General features: G+C 35.7%; 1 protein-coding gene and 1 long non-coding RNA gene across 2 annotated transcripts; both read right to left on the bottom strand.

Moving 5' to 3' along the window:
* Nucleotides 1–1087: 1087 nt before the first annotated feature.
* On the bottom strand, nucleotides 1088–14264 carry LOC128559826 (uncharacterized). Its single transcript, XM_053552498.1, has 4 exons — nucleotides 13965–14264; nucleotides 4664–4960; nucleotides 4075–4227; nucleotides 1088–1226 (listed from the first exon to the last, which is right to left on the bottom strand). Exons 1-4 carry the CDS (start codon nucleotides 14245–14247, stop codon nucleotides 1162–1164), a joined length of 798 nt encoding a protein of 265 aa, XP_053408473.1. The 5' UTR covers nucleotides 14248–14264; the 3' UTR covers nucleotides 1088–1161.
* Nucleotides 14265–14564: 300 nt separating this feature from the next.
* On the bottom strand, nucleotides 14565–24450 carry LOC128559829 (uncharacterized). Its single transcript, XR_008372665.1, has 5 exons — nucleotides 24310–24450; nucleotides 21499–21747; nucleotides 19703–20011; nucleotides 18344–18657; nucleotides 14565–14861 (listed from the first exon to the last, which is right to left on the bottom strand). It is a non-coding gene; the product is annotated as an uncharacterized LOC128559829 (long non-coding RNA).
* Nucleotides 24451–24481: the final 31 nt, after the last annotated feature.

Below are 24481 nucleotides of genomic sequence, written 5' to 3'. Positions count from 1 at the left end.
TAGAAATAATAAACTTTAAGTCTGGGATGCAGAACAATACACACAAATTAGCAAGTGCTGCTGTGATAAGGACTAATAAAAATGATAAGCTATTTGAAATTATATTTATCACTGTATGTCTGTAATTAGTAGTTCCCTATTTTTTTATTTTCTTTAAAACATTTTTATGACATGACATATAAAAATATAACTATAGAAATGACTATGATATTCTATTTGGTTTAAAAATTCAAAATTACTTTCTGGAGAAGTTTTGCAATGCACTCTAGCTAGGTGTTAATTTCATTGATACGAAGCCTTCTGACGATCAGGTTTGTTGATTAACCACGTGGGAATTGTTTACATTCTCTGTTCCTCTAGGGTTCATGACCTCATTAGCTCCTCCCGGCAAATTCAAATTTTTGGCAGTTAGGTTTAAATAATTTTTTGAAACTATACTTCAACATTTATTGTTTTAAAAAATAAAAACACCAATTGATAAAGAATATTTCAATGTGTATTTATGCAATTTTTCATAACTTTTTATTCAGTGGTTTATTTAAAAATTTTGAAAAAGGGCTCTCTGATGTGAAACATGCATAATTTATATAAAAACCTGCCCCGGTACCATCTTGTGGCTTTTATATGGCAGTTGGGGGTTTAAAGTCAGAAAAATATAATCTTACATCATTCTATCTTTTGAAAATTACAAAGCTGTTTTAAAAATAGTTACTTTTGTCTTTAAAGCCCTACAAAAAATTCCTCGCCCGCTAGGACGGCTCTGGTTCCATTCGCCAAAAGAAAATGGAGTGCCCAGCAAGCTTACCATGTTTTTGACAAGGTAGGTGTGAAAAAGAAATGTTTTCAAATGTGAATGTTTGGTTAATTTAAACCCAAGAAAAACGCAATTTTATTTACAACAGATAATTAACTTTAGAAAAGATTCAAAAATGCTCTTATATGTAGCTTACTGTATGAAATAACCTTGATAGTTGAATATGTTATCCATATTTATAAAATACCTACCTATCTACCCTATATTTTCAAAAGTCGTTAGCAGAAGCAAGCAGTTTTGGTCTTATAAACAGATGTGTCATATTTACGCTTAGTTGTTTTTATGTTCAATAAGTAATAGTTTAAGATTCAAAGACCACCGACATTGTTTTAGGTGGTTTAAGAAAATTAATAAACAAACCTCGTTCCACCACCACTTGCACTGTGTCTCACTTGATTTGCTCCCCATTTTGCTGGAAATAAAACGTAAACGTTTCGCAAGTGATATTTTAGTCTTCAATATTATCTGGAACAGTAATTTGTCTGTAAATATAGTTATATATTTTCCGGTTCTTTGGAATCTTGGAGTCAAGTCCAAGTTAAAGCATAATAGATTCCGCTTAATTCTATGCTAGCGGGCGTGAGGGTATTGTATAAAGTCTGCTAATAGTTTGCTTGGTTGCATTCTTTGCTTCCTAAAACGACTAAGCTAAAGATGTAATATTTTGGTTAACTGTGTTTCACCATTTTCGAAAAATATAGGTTGTCTGTATTTCTAATATCATCGAGGTACATAGAAATCAAAAACTTCTATGCAGTCAAAATGGGTCATAGTGGACAAATCATCACTCACCGGAGCTGGTACAGCACTAGGATTTTACTTATGGTAGAATAATCTCTAAATAAGGAGAAAGTAAATGTCAGAATAATTTGTATATCTGATATATTGATAACGTAACACCTAAGCACAGATAGTGCTTGACTCCCTTTTCATGGTGTCATTGCTATAATTATTGTTGAATTGCTATTAATAATAGGATTTTGGTCATTTGTGACTGATTTGGGTTCATTATGTTAATTGGATCCCAGCATCTCACGTTATGTCATATACAATAGTTAAAGGGACCCAGATATTTGTAAGAGCAAGTGATCTACTATGTATAGATTTGGACCAGTCAGAAACAAGTTCTATAAATAGCTCACTTCTGCTAGGGTATAAATAGGTAGATGGATGACAGAGAGTTCAAGAGGGATCAGTCGGTATAGACACATTGAGGATTCAACTAATAATTTATCGCAGTACCTTGATAAGGTAGTTATTGCAACTAGCCTGTCAGGGCGGATAAATTATTAAAAAGAAGACGTTTGAAGTTCATAGACTAAAGAAGAGTTGCAACATTTCCAGAAGGTTTCGAGCTATAGCGCCAGCGTATAGGAGTTTTACCTTAACGTTAGTTGAATGCTATAGACAATAGCAAATATAGGCTGAGCATCGAAAAGCTGAGACGGAGATCCAGAGTTTGGTAATCTACTGAGATAGTAAGAGAGTTCCAGCTTATAGACGGTTCAGCGTTATTGGCGAAGTACAGCCAAGGCAGCGGGGATATACCTATATGGTAGTTGAATGCTACATGTGATAGCATATAGGCGCTGAGCATCAAGGAGTCAGGGCAATCATATAGAGTTGCAACCTCAATTAAGAGGACAGAGGCCGAGCATCTATCTATGCGATAGTACTCGTATGTTGTTGATTCAAAGACATTGTCTGACGGGAACTTCAACAAAACGACCAGTCAAGTATAGAGTCTCCAGCCTGTAGGAGTTTGAGCTTATTACTATTAATTGAAGATTGTTAGTTTGAAACACTTAGTAATTAGCCTGATCCCTGAAATTATCTAGCTCATAATTGAAATCATTTACAAATCTTTGGTACACGAATCCTTTAGGCAAGTTAGCCAGATGAAAATTTATGTATGAGATATTTGGTCTCACCAACTATACGTTTTAACAAAGGACATTCTATATCGTTTGTGAGCTAGTCTAAGACATAGTCACCTTAGCGCTTGGACCCATTTCATTGTTCAAGATACTAAAGGCGTAGGCACTTCCCTGGGTCATATCATTCGTATCCTGACAGTAAAACTTTGCACTTTACAATATTACATCACGAAGCATATTTCTTTTCAATATGAATCAACAACGATTAAACTGCATTTCGCGAAAATATATAAAGTAAGACCTGTATCAAAAAAAAAAAAAGATCACAGTAATACAAAGCATTGACTTCGAGGCTGTAACAACTGTTTATTTCATTTTTTCCGCTACAGGGTATTTCCTTAATTTCCCTTTGAATGTCAGACGCAGCCATTCATATGATACATCGGATTATAGAACTCCAAGATAATTAAATATGTATTTAAACTTCTAAACTTCAAGAAGTTTTTACTACCAGCCAATGTAAACTATGGCCGGAAATCTTACTGAAACCCCTGTTACGAATTTAGTAAATGAGAATGTGGCTGGTAATTGGTTGTATAATAGTAATCTATTTAATTCTTGATTTCATATATTAAACAAGTACGCGTACTTCCATAATTTTCAATACTTAGAGCAAAACCATACTACAGCCAGTTAGTATATCACCTCTACTTAACTAATATGTGGTTCTGGGATGATCTGTGTGTGAAAAGAATTGGAACCACTGCCTTACCCTTGCATGATCGTAAGAGGCGATTAATAGGGTTTTAATACTTGATTTTAATGTAACTCTGTGATTCCAGCAGGTATGCAAATTTTGATTCCGTACCTCATGTTTTTATTTCGATGTAAATGAGATATGAAACCAAAATTTGTAGTCCTGTTTGGGCCATATAACATATACTGTATTGGTGCGCCGTAAAACCCAAATAGAAAAATAAAATAACTAATATCAAAAATATGGAGATATTTTGCTTAAATATCTTAGAGCAAGTCATGGATGAAGAATACATTTGCTAATTTGATAAACAATGGAAAAGGATTTAGATTTCCTTCACTTTCTTATGAATGCAATGCTCGTACAAGAAGTATATATGTAAGAATATTTACAAGCTATATTTCATGTGCTCCTAGCACACATAGTACCCATTGTAAATGAAAATCCATTAGATTTACTTATCACTTGGCCCTATTTTTATCTAGCTTCCTTATTATTCAAGCAAGAAATCTGGTTTTCTTCATTCTGAAATAAATTTTAGTAGATATTAAAGAGAAGAAAGAAATCCGTTCATCCTAAATCAAGTTGTTTTCGGTGACATATCATAATAATTCTACTTGTTATACCTTTAGCGGTCTTCATTTTCTTTATTGCAACTAGACACGCGATGAATACACCAGTAAGGACAACAGTTAAACAAGAACTTATAATGATCCAGATAAACGAGTTGCCCCCAAATCCAGTTGTATCCTGGTTGTTGAAACGTTGCTCAGCTTTCTCTGAAATTAGAAAGTATATAAACAGCTAAAGGTAAAACAATTACGGTTTATATTTACGCGTATATCTAGTAAAAGATTATAAATTAAAGCCATCCAAAGGATCAATCTATTTTATTCTGTAATGTACCAAGATTATAAGCATCTTACATCAACTAATAAGTTTACGAAGATAGTGGAAATAAGGCATCACGAGTTATTTATAGATTTACCAGAACAAACGATAGTTCATTCGTACTTGTTGTCACTGAATATTAGCATCCTTAGCAAAGCCGAGAAGCATGGTATGAAGGTATTCATTAATACCTAAAGCTGAAGAGAAGAACTATTTTCAAAATTAGGAGCTAAAATAACCTCACAATTAATAAATGTTTATATTCTTCTTCAATAAATCTTGAGCTTATTGGATGAATCAAAATAAATTAAACAAGTCGCTCACGTGGAACAGTGATGGAGACAGTGCTTTTCAAAACGACAGTAAAATTTGGACAGTCAGCTGAGCATTCAATCTTTTTTCCGTTATCATCTTTCCTGACATTCAAATTTACTGCATATTTTGAATTCCATGCGCCAAGTGGTTGTCTTACGCTTTCGTTGTACCTTTCTGAAGCAATGATTCCATTTTGAGCACTAAAGTTTGCCACACATGCTGGATTTGAATCAAGTACTGAACATAAAGCGTACATTTGAAGTCCTTCGTCAATTTTGACTTCTAGTGTGATGTCAGATGGAGGATCTGAAAAATACATGATATCTGAATGACTATAGTTTTATATTTTACCTAAAGATTTATTGTTTTCAAATTAATATACTCAAGAATATTATTTAGACAAAACGCAATATCTATTTATCGCAAATATTTCATTCTCGAAATTTGTATGCAAACATTGATTTTCATTTTGTGTAACTCATTAAATCCGATCAATTTCCAAATGCTTGAAGCGTGACTGTTGTCACATGTGCACGTGTAGTTCGTATTGTATACTAATGTTAAAGTCGATTACAATCTCACGTATAAAGGTTTCTTCAAAGTTCCCGAAGTTTCTAAAGTTAAGTTCAATTTTAATCAAAACCGTTATGGACTGTTATTCTTGTCAAAATAGGTGTATCTCAAAATCAGTTTGTTGAAGCGTTATTACAAGATCAGTGTCAGCTACGAAAGCGTTTTGCAAAGTAAATACCAACTCAAACTTTTATAATAGGAAATTCTGATGAATTAGGTCGTGCGACACTAACGGTTATTTATGGTGGCTGATTTCTGCCATTGTCGTTCTGTCGTTTTCACATTTGGCGTTGTCTCGTTCTGTCGTTCCTGCGCCCCGCCAGAACCACAGAACGACGTTTTCCTCTTTTGGCGTTGTTTCATTCCCTCGTTCTGATATAACGAAGAATGCAACGCGACAGAACGAAAGAACGACACTTATAAACGGCGCCCCAAAAAACGTCGTCTTGGCGTTCTGTCGTTAGAAACAACGCCAAATGTGAAAATATCACTCTGGCGTTCTGGTAGAGCATGCGCAGTTTTGTCATGTTTCATAGGTTATATAGCAGTAATTCGGTCCAAAATGTGCTTCCGTGGTGTAGTCGAAAGAATTCCCTAATGAATAGATCCTAATTTGGCATTATTTCACTCATGGAATGAAATTTACATAAAATAAGACACTTTTCATGCTAATATTCGCATATTTTTGAGTTTACTTGAAAATTATTCTGCGAACAGCTTTCTGAAAAGCGTTAATATAAGGGTACCTGACTTCAGTTGACTTGCATTTCACTGCATACTATTCAACACCCCTTTTCCTTTTCGTTTTCTTGAAGCAAATGTGTGGATATCTTGTGGAAAATAGGTCTATGACGGAGCGAAATTCTAGAAACTGTATCAAAATTGTTCTGAAGTAGCTGAATTTTATATGAAACAAAGAACAATTAGAGCGTACATAAAGAACATGAAAAGGATAGCGAAAACATTGTAAGCTCAAACAAATGCTTTAACAACCTATCGTGCGATAGAGTGGGTAAGACAGTGTCACCTCTACGATACCACAACAGTTCCTTTTTTCGATCTGGGTCTAGCTACGCCCCTGATCTGGTATATTTCTATGGACTTTTAATTTTTAGCTCGGCTATTCAAAGAATAGGTACAGCTATTGGACTCACTCATGCGTCTGCGTCGGCGTCGGCGTCCCAATTTGGTTAAGTTTTTTGCATGTAAGCTGGTATCTCAGTAACCACTTATGGGAATGGATTGAAACTTCACACATTTATTAACTGTGATAAACTGACTTACAATGTACAGGTTCTATAACTCTATTTTGCTTTTTTACAAAATTATGCCCTTTTTTCGACTTAGAAGTTTTTGGTTAAGGTTTTATATGTAAGCTGGTATCTCAGTACCCACTAATGGGAATGGATTGAAACATCACACACTTGTTCACTGTCATGATCCGTCATGCACTGCACAGGTTCCATAACTCTACTTTGCATTGTTACAAAATTATGCCCCTTTTCCGACTTAGCAGTTTTTGGTTAAGATTTTGTATGTGAGCTGGTATCTCAGTACTGGCATGCAAGTAGTCCCCGGACAGAAATCGCATACATTTTGTCCTCAAAAGCTTAAACAAAATCAAGAATAAAAACGATTCACATATATACATACCTCAGCTCCGGTATTACCAGTTTAGGGTTTTTCCTGTGAAATGACGTCACGTTCGCGTGGAATTAGCGAGGCCCGAAAAGGGGTCTGTAGAACGTCAAACTTTAACATGCTCGATAGTAGTGCCCGGACACCATTTTTTCATGAATATATTTATCGGAAACTGCCCATATGAGCTGGAATTATGAAAAAGACAAATGATATTTTATATAACTGCAAAAAGATCACAAGTTTGCGTCAAATTTATTTGTCCCAGTCACACGGAAAACTTCGACAACAGAAAATTGAAGGATTATGGTTAAGTCACATAAGTCACAGATATCTGGACAATGTAGTGCTATAACACCTCTTTAATATTCCCTTACTCGTGTAAATAATCTTGTTAACACATGGAAATAATTAAACTTCATAATGATTTTGGCAAACATAACTTATTCTTCTTCATAGAGCCATGGTTTGCAAGCCTTACAGTACCATTCACTGTTATCGTCAAGGCTCTCACGCAGGTAATTTCGCTCACTCTCACTCAAACAGTCAAAGTGGTACCAACGCAAACACATACTCTCATCACATCCAAACCATAAAATGCCCATTCTCTCATCATTCACACGGCCTCTCACGCTACAAATACCACAAATATACAGTTCACTGTCAAGATCCCCTAAAAGTTTGTCCTCACGAGCCTGCTTTTTTTCTGCAGCTTTCCTACGTTTTTCCTCGTCCCTTTTGTCCTTTTCAACCTTTCGCTTTTCCCTCTTAATGACCTTTTCTTTTTCATATTCTTCCTTTTGTTTCCTCTTTTCCTCTCTCTGTCTTTGCCGTTGTTCCTGTGCTTCCTTTTAGCCAACGCTTGCTCTTCTTTTTCCTGTAATGTATGTTGCTTTTGAACTAAAATCGAGGTACAACTACGCAAGTACAGACATTAATAGATGTGACCGTGTAGGACAAAACAATTAAGATGTAGTCCTAAGAAATATTTCAGGATCGGCTTCATGATAACGCTATTTAATCATTTTAAATAGTGTAAACCTGACATGAATTGAGAAACTCTCAATTGAACAAAGTTCTGTTGTTTTACGTATGCACCAGAACGGCGTGCATTTTCATTACATTATGCCAAACGGATAAAAATAAGTACCCGGTGACAATTGTTCCTTGCATTTACATGTATTCTCATTTTTTTTGTTTGGTGGTAAGCACAGACCTAATAAACTCAGCCAACTTTATATTCGTGAAAAGTTTGTCTTTTCACGTAATTGTTATGCGTAAATCGGCACACGCCAAGTAATCTTTCTACAATGAATTATTAAAGAGCGCGGCATAATACTTGTACATTTTACGGATTCGGAGATATTGTAATTCGAATATTGATAGCTCTCATTACTAATGAAATTATCTATAGGGTACTTGTAAATGACGGTTTATGAAAATTTACTTTCAGGGACATAAGCATTTCCTCTCCAGTTAAAACTCTTGCGTCCGTTATCATTCGCTTCTTCTTTGCTGCACTAAGAGGTTTGACTGGAGGCGGCACAAAAAGGTCTGCAAGTCTCTGTGGTATTAGACCTTGTTTAACAAGAGGATTAGTGAGGAAAGATCCGCAAGTTTCACAAGTACTGATGGTGTTAGAGCTGTTTTCTATGTCTGCAATGTTAAAAATATTACATCTGCATTGATACTGCACTCTTTTCGTACAAAATACTATCATTTTCACTTTAATATTTCACTGCAAGTTGCTGTCTAACATTTAATATACTTCTATTATGCTATAAATTATATGCGTGTTTAAACAGTTTACGTATACATTTTACTTAGACGTCAAAGTCTCACCAGTGCTGCCATCAGATTTCTCAGCACTAAAAGAAGGTGGAATTAATTTCCCTGCGGGAATAACAGCTTGATTGAATGGATATAGCCCGGCCTCCGCGAACGCATCTTGAACAGAACTGGGCGTCGCCTTGTCAATAGCATACTTTAATATAACTGGAAACTTTGCCTTGCTAACTGTTGTACTGGCACAAGTAAATCCAAGATTGTTGGCAACAGCAGAAAATCTACTTTTTAGTGGCCCAATTAACTGTAATAAACGTCAGATAAAACATTCTTGACAATGTTCAGAAACAAAAATATTTTATACCTGCATAATGTATAAACTATACAGTATTAAATGTATTTTCAAGCCTTCATCAGACCACAATTAGTCTGCATGTACGTGCAGTCACTGGACGCAAATGGCATTTATTCTAAGAGTTAAATTTAGTTAGTTTACAGATAATTTCTCTGACTTTAAAAGGTTATGTTAGCATCATTGGGAGGTAAGTAAAACACCTTTAAGTCAAGAGGTTGCAGCAGATGGGTAGTGTGTGCTGGAAGGCCTACTAAAATGATTCTATTTGCAATTGCATTCTCAACCAACTGCAAGCTGATGTGCGAGTCGTGGTTGTCCATCACTAACAGCACAGGCCTCTCTCGTCCGCAGTGCGGTACGAAGATTTTGTCAAACCAGTCTATGAACAGCTCAGTGTCCATATACCCGCTCTCAGATTTGGCGAATGCCCAGCTGTCCGGGATACCGTCCTTGTAATTCCTGTGAGGTAACGATCCCTGCAAAATGTGCATAATTTCATGTGTTTGTATTTGTTAGTATTTTTCTGTGTGTAGAGAGCATAGCATGTACAAATATTATATTAGGACATGTACCGGCTTTACAAGGATACATAGGATTTTCTGTTTTTATTTCTATTTTAGTAATATACAATTCTGTTTCGTATTATAGATCTACCTTATAAATAACCATGGACGGCAAAAGGCGACCATCAGCACACACACAAATGAGCCGTGATATGATCTGTTGTGGATACTCTTTTCCGGGTGAATGACGAGTCTCTGGAACCAATTACTTTAGTTCGAGCTGCCTCCTTTCCGGTCCATCCGGTCTCGTCACAGTTAAATATCTGAGAGTAATCACATAAATTCGCTCAAGAATATATTAGACATTTAAGGAAAGTTTTGAGTAATATAAACGTAACCATTTTTTTAAAATCGCAGATGAAAGATTAAGGTTCATTGACTTTCTAAACACCGGCTCTTATCGTAAGCCTGGCAACATTTGGCAGTAATAGGCTCAATAATACTGTTCAGGGTATCTTAAACATTATGTATTGTACTGTTTAACATGACGATGAACTTTTTACGCTCACAAACACACCATGAAACGTATTTAACAAAAGAAAAAGTATATAAAAACACGTTTACTTGAGATGGCTTATCTTTAATGCCATTCTTGGTCAATACTTCATTAAGAAGGCAGAAATATTGATTCATAATTTTTGAATTCGACATTGCTGCTCTCCCATGATCCTGATCTTGTGGTTTCCTCTCGCTGAGTTCTGGATGACGCCCGAAGAACTTCCTGAACCATTCGTCTGAAGGGCCCTTTTCGGCATTAAATAATGACGGACGACCTATCACCAGATGAATAAATTCTAATAATTAAACTTAAATGGTATTAAAAAATACAGCTTTCGTTTCCGATAAAATATTGACTGAAAACAGAATGTATTTTTATGCATCTGTAGACACTGACAATTTTGAAGTTGTTAAAGATTCGTTTATTTACTTTCTTATTTTAATATTTACTTATTTACTTGTATATTCTTTTAATTCTTTTATTTATTTATTATTTACCAGATCTTTCAACAAGGCCTTTAACAAAACATCTGGCCATCGCTCTTGTGAGAGGAAAGCCATGTTTTGACATATACGCCAAGTAGTTGGCTAGGGCTGCTTCATCCTCAGCTTGAAGCTGTCTTGCAGGGCCAAACGATGTTTTCTGCCATTTACTGTTAATTCTATCTGACAGAGTTGATTTTGGCACACCATATTCTCTCGATGCTTTTCGGATTGATAAGCGGTTCTGCCGAACCGCTGGGACAGCTTGCAGAATTTTTTCCTCTTTTTCCATGAATTAGACTACATGAAAAAAATAGTGTTCCTTTAAACAATCTTTGAATCTAAGGTTTAGAAATTATTATGGATACGAGACTGAGCTTCTTAAGTGTTTTGCGACAAAAATATACATGTAGATGTCGGGGTCGGGACCCTGTGGCAAAAAGTGTAAACAGACAAGCTCTATCACCGCTGTGTCACAAAAGTTTTCTTCTTTTTATTTATATATAGCCGCTCTGCCATGCATTTGTCAATCTCCAACACAGCTTACAAAGGGACACAATGCATATACAACAGTATAAAACAGACCGGCAGCATTTACTTCCCTTATCTGGAGCGGGTATCAAAGCTATTCTACAAGTTAATTTTACAATAACTGACTAATCGAACAAATTATGAAATATTTGAGCAAATTAGTATTGTTGTCACAAAGAAAATAAGTTTTCTTGTTGAAATTGTATGTATCGTCTGCTAGTCGTGAAGTTAAGACATGTAGCCTTAATTTTAAAACCCCACAGACGGGCCTCTCTTGCGCATGCGCAATAAAAACGGAAGCCCCATCAGTGAAAATGTAAACAAGTAACCATGCGGTAGGATTTCCACGATTGTTATACTCATATGATTACCTGTGATAAAATGATCTTGCTAAACTTCTTCAAAACAAGCGTCTGTATGGTTAGGCACAAAAATATGTAAACGAATCGCGAAAATAGAGCGTTGCGGGAGGGTGTCCGGTGACTACTGTTGTCCGGTGACTACTTGCATGCCAGTACCCACTAATGGGAATAGATTGAAACTTCGCACACTTGTTCACTATCATGGTCTGATCTGTAATGCACGGGTTACATAACTCTACTTTGCATTTTTACAAAGTAGGTCCCTTTTTTTTGACTTAGCAGATTTTGGTTAAGATTTTGTATGTAAGCTGGTATCTTTTACAGGTTCCATAACCCTGTTTTGCAATTTTACAAAATTATTACCCTTTTTCAACTTTTATTTTCATTTAACTGACAAGGCTGTTGAATAATCGAGCGTTGTTGTCCTCCGACAGCTCTTGTTCTAATGTTGTTGACAGATTAATTTGAGAATACAAACCAATTTAAAAAGAACTGAATACATGACAAACCGATTTAAAAAGAACCGACTAGTAACATTTAGAGCTATATACATATTTATGCAACCTATAGCACATGTACATTTTTGCGTGTACAGTTACTGGAGTATGACATAGGGCTCATTATAATATCGATGCTAAATGACAGATCACGCTGTATAATGTAAACATTCAATATTTAGTCTCTTTACTGTGTTTTGAAACATACATTTACCCTCAGAATCCATACTTCTTTCATTCAGATTTGTTTACTAACACTGCATATGCTCTATCGGAACGCGCCAGAACGCCAGATCGATATTTTCACATTTGGTGTTGTTACGTTTCGTCGTTCTGGCGGGGCGTCAGAACGACAGAACGTCAAGACAACATTTTTGGGGAGCCGTTTAAGAATGTCGTTCTTTCGTTTTGTCGCGTTGAATTCTTCGTTAAGTCGTTTTTGCGGGGCGCCAGAACGAGGGATAGAAACAACTCCAAAAGAAGAAAACGTCGTTCTGTGGTTCTGGCGGGGGCGCCAGAACGACAGAATAGACAACGCCAAATGTGAAAACGTCGTTCTTTCGCTCTTGCGGGGGCGCCAGTACGAAAGAATGACACTGGCAGAAATCAGCCACCATAGTTATTCGATAGTTCTTACCGACGACCAAATTTCAATATATCCGAATAAAACCTATCCTTTACGAGTTTCTTGAGCAGCTGTCAAGCTACAATTACCATTGATAATCTTATTTAGTATGCATATGCGATAAATATATACATTAGGAAAGTGTTTGCACGAAACGTTTAAAACAGAAATGTGTATTGTACATGTTTCTTTTTGCAATACAATCATAAAATGAATAATTCATTCGACAATTGGTATCATCGTGTTCGTCGGAAAACTTTAATATCTGTATGAATATTAAGGTAGTTCCTCACGTTTGATAAACCGGAAGTAATGGCGTAACGTCATTTATGGTAACATAAGCCTAAATAGTATGCCCTATATATTCTATATAAAACTGAAAACGTTTAAAGAGCTGCCAAACATAGCTAGACCCATTTCAGAGAACAAATCCTTAACACATTTTAAAGAACTATGATAAAACTGACATAAAATGGAGAGAAAAGTAGAAGTCATGTATCTTCTAAGAGAGATTTTTCTCTTGTCACATTTGCTTTCTGTAAAATCACATCAAAATCACACTGCTGTGACTTGGTTGTACTACTCACATTAAAATTGACCTTCACTTCTCCAAATACAACCTTCTCTCCATTTTTGTTCTACCAAAATGTCAAACATCCATCCACAATGAAATTTAAATATAAACCCGCTTTAATTTAGACCTCTGTGGCCAAGCCAGGTGAAAAATTAGTGTTCAAATGTATGTCCGCCATTACAGACCAGATGGCTCCCGCCCTGGTTCCTTCAGTATAGCCAGGCCTTATCCGGAAAACGTAGAAAAAACCCTGGATTCGCGTACGGAAATGAAAATCATTTTATAAATTTATGACAACAGGTGAATGGATTGATTACAACGGCAGCTTACTATCTTTCTAGAATTAAAATAATATATTAAAACATCTGACACGTTAAATAATTCCGAAAAATGTCTTAAAATTAGCTTGAAATGCGCGGATCTCTTTAATAGTAGGCAAATACCTCAAAAACAAGCACACAGACCTATACATTTTATTTCACCATGTAAAGGCGTATGTTCGTTTACGACCGTGACCAGTTCCATTAAAATCTACATTGTAGAAAAATATCTATTCGCGAAAATTTTATCAAAGTTGTGATTTTTACCATAGACTCCTATTATGAAAATTTGATTGATGTTATTACTTTTCAAATCAATCTAGCATAAAATCGAACACACGACCCTATCTTTTTTGCCGGATTTTCTTAGTATATTTTGAAAATCGGGGTTTAATCAAATTCTACATCGTAGAAAATTTTTGATCCAAACATGCAGAACTATGTTAACGTATGATGTAATACCAGTTCGGTATTTTGTTTGGCCTTTATGTGAATGTAATACTTACACAAAAAGTTGACCTGTTTTGGTTGGGAGCACGCCCTTCTGACCTTGTACCATTCATTGTAACGACAACAGGTTATGTTTTCTCTGTTCCAGCTTCGCTCGAATGTTGTCATGGTGACAACATTTGTGTTTAAAGAGGTGGAATAATTGACATAATCCTTCTGGACAGCAGACGGCACTTCCGTACCAGAAACTTTTATATGTACTTTAGGAGCAGGCCTGCCATTTTTCACTACGCAAGTAATATTAACGGTATCTCTTTCTTTTAAAACCCCAGGTACCATAAACAAATGGAATGTAGGCGACTCTGAAAACATGAATGGTGACTGCCTTAGGAAGGTCGAATGGCTTAGTAATGAAATTAATGTATTGACAAGAGTAACACTAACTGGAGTTAAATCATTTATAATTGAGCTTGATTTTATTCAATTCTTTAGACCTGATCTTAATACTTTGTACAACCTATTATATATTTCCAGAAGCGACAATTAAAGGTGAACGAAGTTAGTGCTTCATTCATAAGTATGCAAGTCATCTGTACCATGATATATTTTGATTTCGATTAGAATGAAGTAAATATGAATGTTTCACTTACTGATAACATACACACGTGCAGTGATGAAAAAAGGCGATGTTAAAACATCGTTCATAACTGTGCATGTCATATTTGCCATATGATGTCTGTTGCGAAGAGTAAAGAATGCCATGTAACCATCTGTTTTATCATATTGTTGTGGGCTCAGAGATTCATCCCCTATTGACATGGTGACTTTTATTGGTTGTGTACCACCACTTGTCTTGCAGAGAACGCTGAACATATCATAATCTTCACCAACAATACATCCCTTATAGTCGTCTATGTCCTTTAAACCTTCAAATACTGGTGCGCTAGGTGCAACTACAATATACGTTCAAATTAAAATTCGGTCCATGGCCGTAGCGAGAGACTAAAATTTACCGAGACAAGTGAGTATGCGCGTTTTATCGTGGTTGTTAGGTAAATTTGAATGGTAAAGGCAAAGTGCCGATAGGGGTAAGTAAGGGAGAATGTGTCCACAACCCCCCACCCCCCCCCCCTCCCCCCTCCCCAAAAGGAGGGTTTGTTGAGGGCTCCCTCAAAAAAGGATATATGATATGAAAAACACACTTTGTTTCGCTGTTTTCATATAAAAGAGAAAAAATACCCTTTAACTCCGCCATCTACCTCGGGTAATAATACCAATTTATGGTCCGTTTGTATAATGTGTCTCATTTGCGATGTAGGTCTCGGATGCCACACAGGGCTTACTTTTAGGAAGATTTGTGTATAATATTCTTCTTGATGGTGCTCCTTGTTTATCTCATACGAGTAAAATTGAATGTAAAAATGTTCAAACAATTTTCTCTACAATCCAAGTTCCGTCTAATATTGCTCTAATGCTGAAAATGACATTAATTTTCTATAAAAAGAAAAGGTTCTTCTCTCATACAATGACAAGGGTGTTGCTAAAAAGTCTGGTTATTAAGATAAAACTTCATTAGGTTGATAAGAACATTCAAATACATATTAATTAATGATTACAGCATAAATGAAGTTTCATCAATTGATCATGATATCACATCTCCACGCAGCATTTCCTATCGTCTGCATATGAGGCTTCAACAGCGCGAAAATCATTCTTCTAAATAAGTGAAAAAAAAACACACTGGTGTCCATCAATGATTTTTGTCATAAATCATTAAGTTTCAAGTGATTTTGCTTTGGTAGCATCGTATTCATCGGTTTACTTGTATTTTGAATCATAACCATACTTTGAAATCAGTTTAGATTTGAAAACAAATCAATGAATTTATATTATAGGAAATTAAACACAGAAATAGCCAGAAAACGCAGGTATATAAACCATTCTGGTGGAGCATGTAATCCAGGCCCGGATCCAGGGCCGGACCGAGGGGCCACGTGAACCTCCCCCCCCCCCCCCCCCCCCCCCCCCCCCCCGCCCCAACCCCTTCCCAAAGTTGACTGAAAAAGTGATCTGTTCTCATCAAAGTTGTACCAAACTACATTTTGGCAAAGAAATAATATTTTCTCAAAATTTAGACCCAAAACGCACCAGAGGCCACCATTTCATACCTATATTTCAAAACTTTCCAGGGGGGCAACCCCCTGACCCCTAAAAATCGATGGGAGTACCCCTTCAGTACCTCAAAATTTAGACCATAAAATGCACCAGAGACCACCATTTCATACCTGTTTTTCAAAATTTTCCAGGAGGAAAGCCCTCTGACACCCCTAAAATGAGTGGAGTACCCCTCCAGTACCTCAAAATTTAGACCAAAAAATGCGTCAGAGGGCACCATTTCATACATGTATATAAAAAACTTTCAAGGAGGAGACCCCAGTATGGACAGAGGCCCCCACCCGTACCTACCCCCTCTCAGCACTATGCACCTCGCCGGTGACGCTTTTGTTCTAAACTGGTGCCCCACTACAAGCAAACATTTCTGGATCTGGGCCTGAATCCCCAACCTACCAATCCCTAGGATCGGTAAGTTACTGCTCAGGTTATAAAGGGAGCTAATATCAATTCAGGATCCGAATGTTACACGAATGAAAAAATGCAATCCTTGTGAATGTTTAGAAACAGCTATCTAGTGGGCATTAACAGGCCTCTTTTATTACATATACAGGGGAGTCAGGGCGTAGCGCAACAAATTCTGAAGCTACTCAGCGGGAGGTTGTGAAAAAGGAAACCCTCTTCCGTTAGTGTGGATGAGTTGAATCTCCCCACGGTTAAAGATATTCTGGGAAAAGAAAGAGAACGTGTGGCTTCTTGTAAAAGCGACCGGCCAGTATGACCTGCGTAGATTGCTGAGGTGTCTGAATCATGAAAGGATCATGAAAGAATATCAAATTACGTTAACATGTCATCCACTTTTTGTAACAGTTGATATAAACCAACATTTGAGCAACATTTACAGTGAAAAAAGTGCGCGTCTACAATAGAAATTATATAAATGACAATTGTGAAATATTTACTAAACTGTAGGACTAGTAGCCAAGTTACGGTGCTGTTTTTTCTTCTGAAATATACAAATTCACAAAAATAAAGTTTGCTTATATATGTGCAAACATTGGCACTTGCCTCACACCCTCGCCGGATCTTTTTTGTGATTTAACGTCGTACCGACACATGATAGGTCATATGGCGACTTTCTCGCCGGACCTGTTTCATTGCTTCTTTTACCCTTTTAATTTTTAGGCTTTGATTGTAAATGTTACTCAGCAATCAGCAGAGTAAATAAATGGGTGTGCCACTCTACGCGTCTGGGAATGACCTCTACATTACTGGCTGATATTTTTGGATGCTGCTGGGGAATATTGAAAACACTCTTATCTAAAATGCGCGCACCAACAGTAGTAAGATACTGACATATATCACACACACCACACAGATATATGCTATAGTTTGTTCCATATACTTTATAACAAATCTGTTCGAAAAGTACTTTCTAAACCAAGATTAGATTCATAAAGAACGGCTGGTAATTCATACAGCTAAGGCAAAACCAAACCCGGAGACCAGGCATTTCCTTTTGAATTATCCGAGGCAACTGAGGCAGAAAAATCGACCGAGGCAGATGCCTCAATAGTTGCTACGGCCATGCGATTGCAAAGATTATACTTTGTGAAAGATTGTGGATAGTTTTGACTTTGCACAATATTACACATATCATTTAAAGAAGACAAACAATGGACCCGTAATGACAATCGGCATTCTTCTGTTGTTTATGTAAAATAATTTACAGTTAGGACCGAAGAAAGCCGAAATTTCATACGGAGAATGTAATCGTACGGAAATAGCCAATTTTCTTTACGGGTCCATCACCTTAAGTTATCCGATCGATCCACAAATAACAAATAGGTTGAATTTCGAAATTTCGATGCCTGATGACCATATGTTTTTTTTTTTTGTTCTTTTGTTTTTTTTTGGTATCGTTTGAAAGAGTGGTGTCTGCTGAACATGAATTCGTAAGTACGATGACCATAAGTAATATGCAAAAATCATTAAAGTCATGTTTTTTTTATTGCGAAATGATAAATTTTACACTGTAATAACCGGATTTCTGTTGAAGTATCATTGAAGACTATAAAGTAAAAAAATAAAAATTCTAAAGATATTTTGTCATGTAATTTATATTTTCCTTTTCAGTACACAATGCACTTTCAAATGATACCAAAATTATATGGGCTTTCCAGGCATCAAAATTGTATATATTTTAATAGCAGTGTTATATAGAACTTGCTTATTTGTGGATCGGATACCTTAAGTTTAAACTTTTATTTCGGATAATAACTTCAGAAAGTCTTCATAATTTTGATTTTTAGTACAATATTACCTGGTATTATCACATTGACAAAATTGGAGTAGCCCGCTGTTCTGCCACAGTAAACACTATATCGGCCATTCATTCGTTCGTGAACATGACTGTAGTCAACACATATTTATCATTTGGTTCCTTTTCTTCCTCATACACATCTTTCGTCAGAGTTATTGAAATGGTTGGATCTGTAGAACGCTTCCATTGTCGTACAGTGTGTTCTTGATTTTGCATAACATATTCCGATGGATAATATTCTAGTTCTACGTTCTCGCCTTCTTTCACCTTTGTTGTTCTTAGGTAAACAAATCCACATCGATTACTTGCTATATCTAAAGAAAAAAATAGAAATAAAAACATTTACAATTTATTAATATTAAACTGCACTAGAAGTGGAAACCACAATCATAATAATATGACTAATTTTCAAATTGTTTTAAGTCTTTTACCAAGAGAACTTGTTATCAGGCTAGCATCTACCTAAACGGATAGCACGGCTGAAAGGCAGTTTCCATGTATCACATAAAATGTTCGAGACTGGTATAACATGTATATTTTCGTTTAATACATCAAATGACCGGCAAGCCATTCAATAAGTTATTATTACATGACAGCATAAATTCATTTTCACAGCTTTATTTGCAAATGTTTGACGTATTAGCCAGTAAACACGTGTTGCATGTAGACCGGTCATATAGCACAAATTATGGACCCGTGATTTTGCTCATTGTTTTCTCGTTTAGGGAAAACCCATTATTTTAACTGGGGACCCTACGCCACTTTTCACGGAATTACACACTAGTGTAGCATTGAAGGTTCCATGTGCAACGCCGTATGAACACATCTGCGGATGTCTCTAAATTGTTTTTTGTACTTTTAGCATGTGTAAATGATGAGTTCTGCTCAACCCGGGGCTAGAGGGCGTGGACGGTAGCATGCATTTCAACTACCGTCCATGAACAGGCTCAATCAAACCGAGCCTGCAACATTTTCGTTTTTGTTGTGTTGAGCGACCTGTGGAGTTTCCACTTTTTCTATTTTTATATAAAGAGTAATAATTATTAACAATTAAATTTATTTCCACAAAACTGGTTCATAGATATCATAATTATATACATGAAGCGTTATAACCACCACACTTATCAAAAAAAGACCTTACAATAACTTTGGATTTCTTTTTTCAACATATACATGCTTAAGAATCCGCATAAATCTGTCTTTTAAACTTAGATCAGTCTTAAATACATAACATAAACCTCCTTAAATAAGCGACTGGTCAGTAACTCAAAAAAACATTTGATTCTACATAAAAATTGATGTGGCCTATCAGTTAAATGATGATATTATATTATGGAAGGATGTATATTTTATAAATACCTTGAAGCTGAAGTTTGGGAGTTTCCATTGAACAGCTTACGCTATTGTTCCTATAACTAACCCTGTAAAATACTTCGTCATCGCCTCTGACTGTGTCAGTTAAAATCAACTAATATGTTCCATCTTGGAAATACTGTGCAAACTTGTTATCATTTGGAAGCAGAGACCACGGATTTCTTTTATTTGTTCGCTGCCATACCAGGTCTGCGTCTGAAGTTGTTTCCGGGGTAAAAGTAAAAGTAACATTTCTTCCCAATATAGTCGGTTGTTCTATCTTCAGTCTTCCGCATTGGTTCACGGCGACAGTGACTTGAAAATTGTACACATTTAGGTATGATTACATTTTCATGGCAAAAACAGCAAAAGACACAATGCAGGTGAGGGTCTCGATGCCTGTTGAGCTGTTTAGAATCAGATACAAGTTTACAAGTTTACAAGTTTATTCATATAAATTCCAGAAGGTCTTAGACCCAAGAGGACATGTGATACATTATATGGCGGTATATATACAATAGTTTTACAATGAAATTTGACAAGTTTACACTACACACACACATATATATATATACATATTCATATACGCTAATTGTAATAAATTTATATGTAAATAGAACTTTGTCAATGACTACGACTGAAAATAGCTGCAGACAATGACTACTGACAATGATTATATGGCGGTATATGTAACACAATTTTACAAATAAAATTTGACAAATATGAACTACTCTATATCATATCATATTACGCCATTAACTAACATCCAGGGCAAAGAAGTATATTATACCATCTCTGATCATGGCACTGACTACTGACAATGACCTGTGGTAATAAAATTTAATACAAATTGTCCATATATCAATGCTAATTATGATACACTTAATACACTTAATCAGATATGATTTCTATTATACATTTAAATTTCTAAACTTTTACAAGCATGTATGCTAATTAACTGGTTTAAATATTCTGCAATTACATCTGTTACAGTACATTAGACACACAGCACATTATTTACAACCATTTCATCCTTTTTTGTATTTTAGCGTAGTCACAGTAGTGTCTCACATTCAAATCGTTGGAGGAACTGAATAGGGGCATGGGCTTTTAGACTGAGTTGGTGAAATTGCCTTTATGCCTACATAAAAAGATGAATGAACATAAACATTATGTAAAGGAGTATAATTCTTGACCAAATTGCCAATTAAGGGGAAACGCGTTTAAACGATATCATACAGAAAGGAGGATTTTGATTTTCATCAACTTTAAATCTTTATGATATCATGATCAGAAAATTACAAAACTTGACTTTCTAGTTTTATGCAATGTATGATTACATACATCCCATTTCATATAACGTACTCTAAGATTTATACCAATAATTTTACGGATACAAATTCAGAAAATGACCCCAAGTAAAACTTTTTGCACTAAAATTTGAATTTTAAAATGTTCGACCGTTTCCTTTCAATTTATTTTTGACATTTAAACCAGTTACAACAAATCCTTTGCATACCCTTTGCATAATGTCTTCTTCAGGATCACTGCGAAACAATCCCGTGCTGTTAACTGTAAACAGTTTTAAAGTCCAACGATCAGTTAAATGTAAAAGATAGGGTTCATTGAGAAAATATATGTTAAAAGATTTCTAGTAGCTACATAATATTGTATCACGACATGCTTGGAGGACTCCTGTCAAGGTAATGATTACGTTAGTGTCTAGGTTAAAAGAGAAGCTACACTTTCTAGGGACACCAAACATTAAAAAGGAAAGACGAAACATATCGATATGTATTTACCACATTTTTCAATGTCGCATTCCTCATAGCTCCATCCGTCTGATGACACATAGCACCAGAGATAACCATTTCTACCAGGATCACGACAGTAATTTTCGTCTTCAGACGTCGTAGCTTCCAGGAACGTCGAAGAATCACGGTATTTATGATCAAAAGAATCCCATCTTATACATGTTTGCCCATTCTCTGTCGTCTGTTGGTTACCTTTATACTCATGGGTCGTAGTCCTGTAACAGTCTAAAGCCACCACTAAAATGTTATGAATACAAAATATAACATTTTATTGGAAGGTGATTGGGAGCTTATTGAAAAACAATTTCGTTAATTCATACGCAGTATTTTATTATATGTTTATACCCACTGGCGATATCCCTTTTAACACCTCGATAAATCTTCATATCGATCGAACATGGAAAGTAATACAAATGTAGTTCCGGCGTTATCTACGGAAGCGTAGAAGGGTCTCCATTTGATGATATGTTTTGCGAAAGCTGACTTATTTTTATTCACTTTGATCAGATATTTTAGCACAAGTCAATTAATTTAATTCACAAACATACGAATTCACCGACATTGCACCTAGACTTTTTTTGATATGCTTGATGTTTTTGTCGAAGCGATTTGCTATCTTTTCGCCTAATAAAAGCATTCAGTCTTTTTGGCAAATGTTTGTGGAAAAGATAAATGCATTTTGCCTTTCAATATGAAATATTTCGAAAAGTGAGATGTTTACAGAAAGTCGCGGTCATTTTTTCAACGATTAGCAACAAGTTATAGCAACAATTCGTCTAAAATATGACGCCAAACCTGAGTCATTAAACACTCCACTGACAGCTCCAGCTTCCTCAAATATGTTCAATTACACTGTCCAGCATCGAAATTATCAAGAGTGCTGTCTCGTGTAACGGATCATTTTTTAAATTATGTTAATTATAATAATCAGGTCATGGCTGTTTCCGATCTACTGAAAATCGAGAAATCCTGCTTAAGAGTGTAGATTTCCATGCTTCCGATTTTTTACTGAATCCTTGGCTTATAATTTAGTAACAGTGACCTTGACCCAAGGTATCAAAAATGCACTAAAATACATTGTTCTCTTTGAAGGCTGCTCATCTAGCAGGTTTGGTACGCTTATCTCAATTTTGTGAGAAAACAAGTTTTCTATGTTTAGTTACGGTGACATTATCATTGACCCCGGTGACTAGAACGCGTGCCTCACTCAAGAAAGCTTGATATGTACAAAATTTGGATGCAACATCCCATTTGCAAAGAAATTCCCTATATAGTAAACATTATACAAGTACTAAGGGCAATATTCTTGTGCGGTGCCACATTTCAAAAAATAAGTTTAAATAATTACCACATTTTTTTGAAAATTCCTGACATTCTCTTAAATATGGTTCCAGGTGGATAGAAAGACAATAAAACACTATATAAGAACTATATGTATATAAGTACAAAGGGCATTAACTCGTCTTCATCTGACTGAAACTTGCATGATCGCATTGCCTTACCGCAGTTAACATTTCTACAATATTTAATAAAAACGGTCTAAACCACATCTTGGGTTTGGCTTCGGACGGACAGAAATTGGAAAAAAACATATTAAGGGCGATAAACATGGTCAGTCTCAGACAATCTGACTGAAATTTTCAAGGTGGCATTTCCTTGTAGCAATACAAGTTTCTACCATATTTTATTTTAATAACAACAAAATGTGTCTCAGATAATGCTCCAACCGAACTGAAAGACGGACGGACAACGCAATTTATCCATATCCTGTGGAGAGGATAAAAACCAATTGCAATGTTAAAGTGTAGAGGTACTAAATATGGAACGTGAGACTTATTTTGAAAGATGAATAGGAAACAGCCCGGTTTCAGGATAATGTGACTGGGTGGGATATCATGTCACGTGTTTACGGCGTGATATTCCAGTGAAGCAGCACTATAAATTTGGGCATTTTGCTCACTGCTACAAGTAGAGACTGTCGTTTATACGACGTTTATACGACTGAAAAATTGTTGAAAAAGACACACATGCATGTGGAAAACTTATATAGTTTGGGATAATGATTAACACAGAGAATATTAGGTTACTGTCTTTCTTAACTTGAGTTTACCCGGCAAGTTGGAGAAAGGTTTACCCACACCGAGGCTTGCCGAGGGGGGATAAAAAATTATTTTGTGAGTGTGGGTTCGATATCCGTCAGAGTCACAACTATCTTTTGTATTTTATTCTCTTTAACATAGTGTTGCAATAAATCCATCAAGAGAGATGTAGACGAAGTGAAGTGATATGGAGGTCTATTGAGTATTGTGATATGTTTTTTCTAATAAGTTTGTAATATGTTATAGAATACACAATGTGTTGTATACATGTGCAAATGAAATGTTATAATTGTATCTAATACTTGGCTAGCAAAATTCTACCGAGTCTTCAAGAATCCACTGACACAGCTTGGGAAATTACAGATACCACTTACAAAGCATTATGACTAGTATGTTGCATTAAATTGAAATTTTATTGTTCGTGACAATAATGATGAAAAACTATGATTGCAAAATAACATTAAAACAATGAAATGAACATAATTACACCACAAAAATTTTCACCGAAAACGACTCGTCGGAGTATTGAACAGCAGTCGTATATGTGACAGGCCAACGCGTAACTACTACGTTATTCTGAATAGTTACAACACTAAGTCGTTCTAATCTAAATAAAGCTAAGCAAATAATGCTGATTTCCCTAATCGGCAGACGAGTCTTTAGACTGGACTCTTCGACGTCAAATTTAAACTATACATACCTTTTCCAAACAAAATCGATATTGATAAAACAATGAGAACAGTTCTGTAAAAGAAACAAATATTCTGAGCCATTCCAACATTCAAATTATTAAAAGTTATTGAGGAAATTTACTAATCAAATATGATCAAGATGAGATTTTGTGCACTTCTCATCTAACTTTAATGATAAAT

Source organism: Mercenaria mercenaria, chromosome 10, assembly GCF_021730395.1.
Source record: "Mercenaria mercenaria strain notata chromosome 10, MADL_Memer_1, whole genome shotgun sequence".
NCBI lineage: Eukaryota > Metazoa > Mollusca > Bivalvia > Venerida > Veneridae > Mercenaria > Mercenaria mercenaria.
This window is presented reverse-complemented; position numbering and strand designations above follow the sequence as displayed.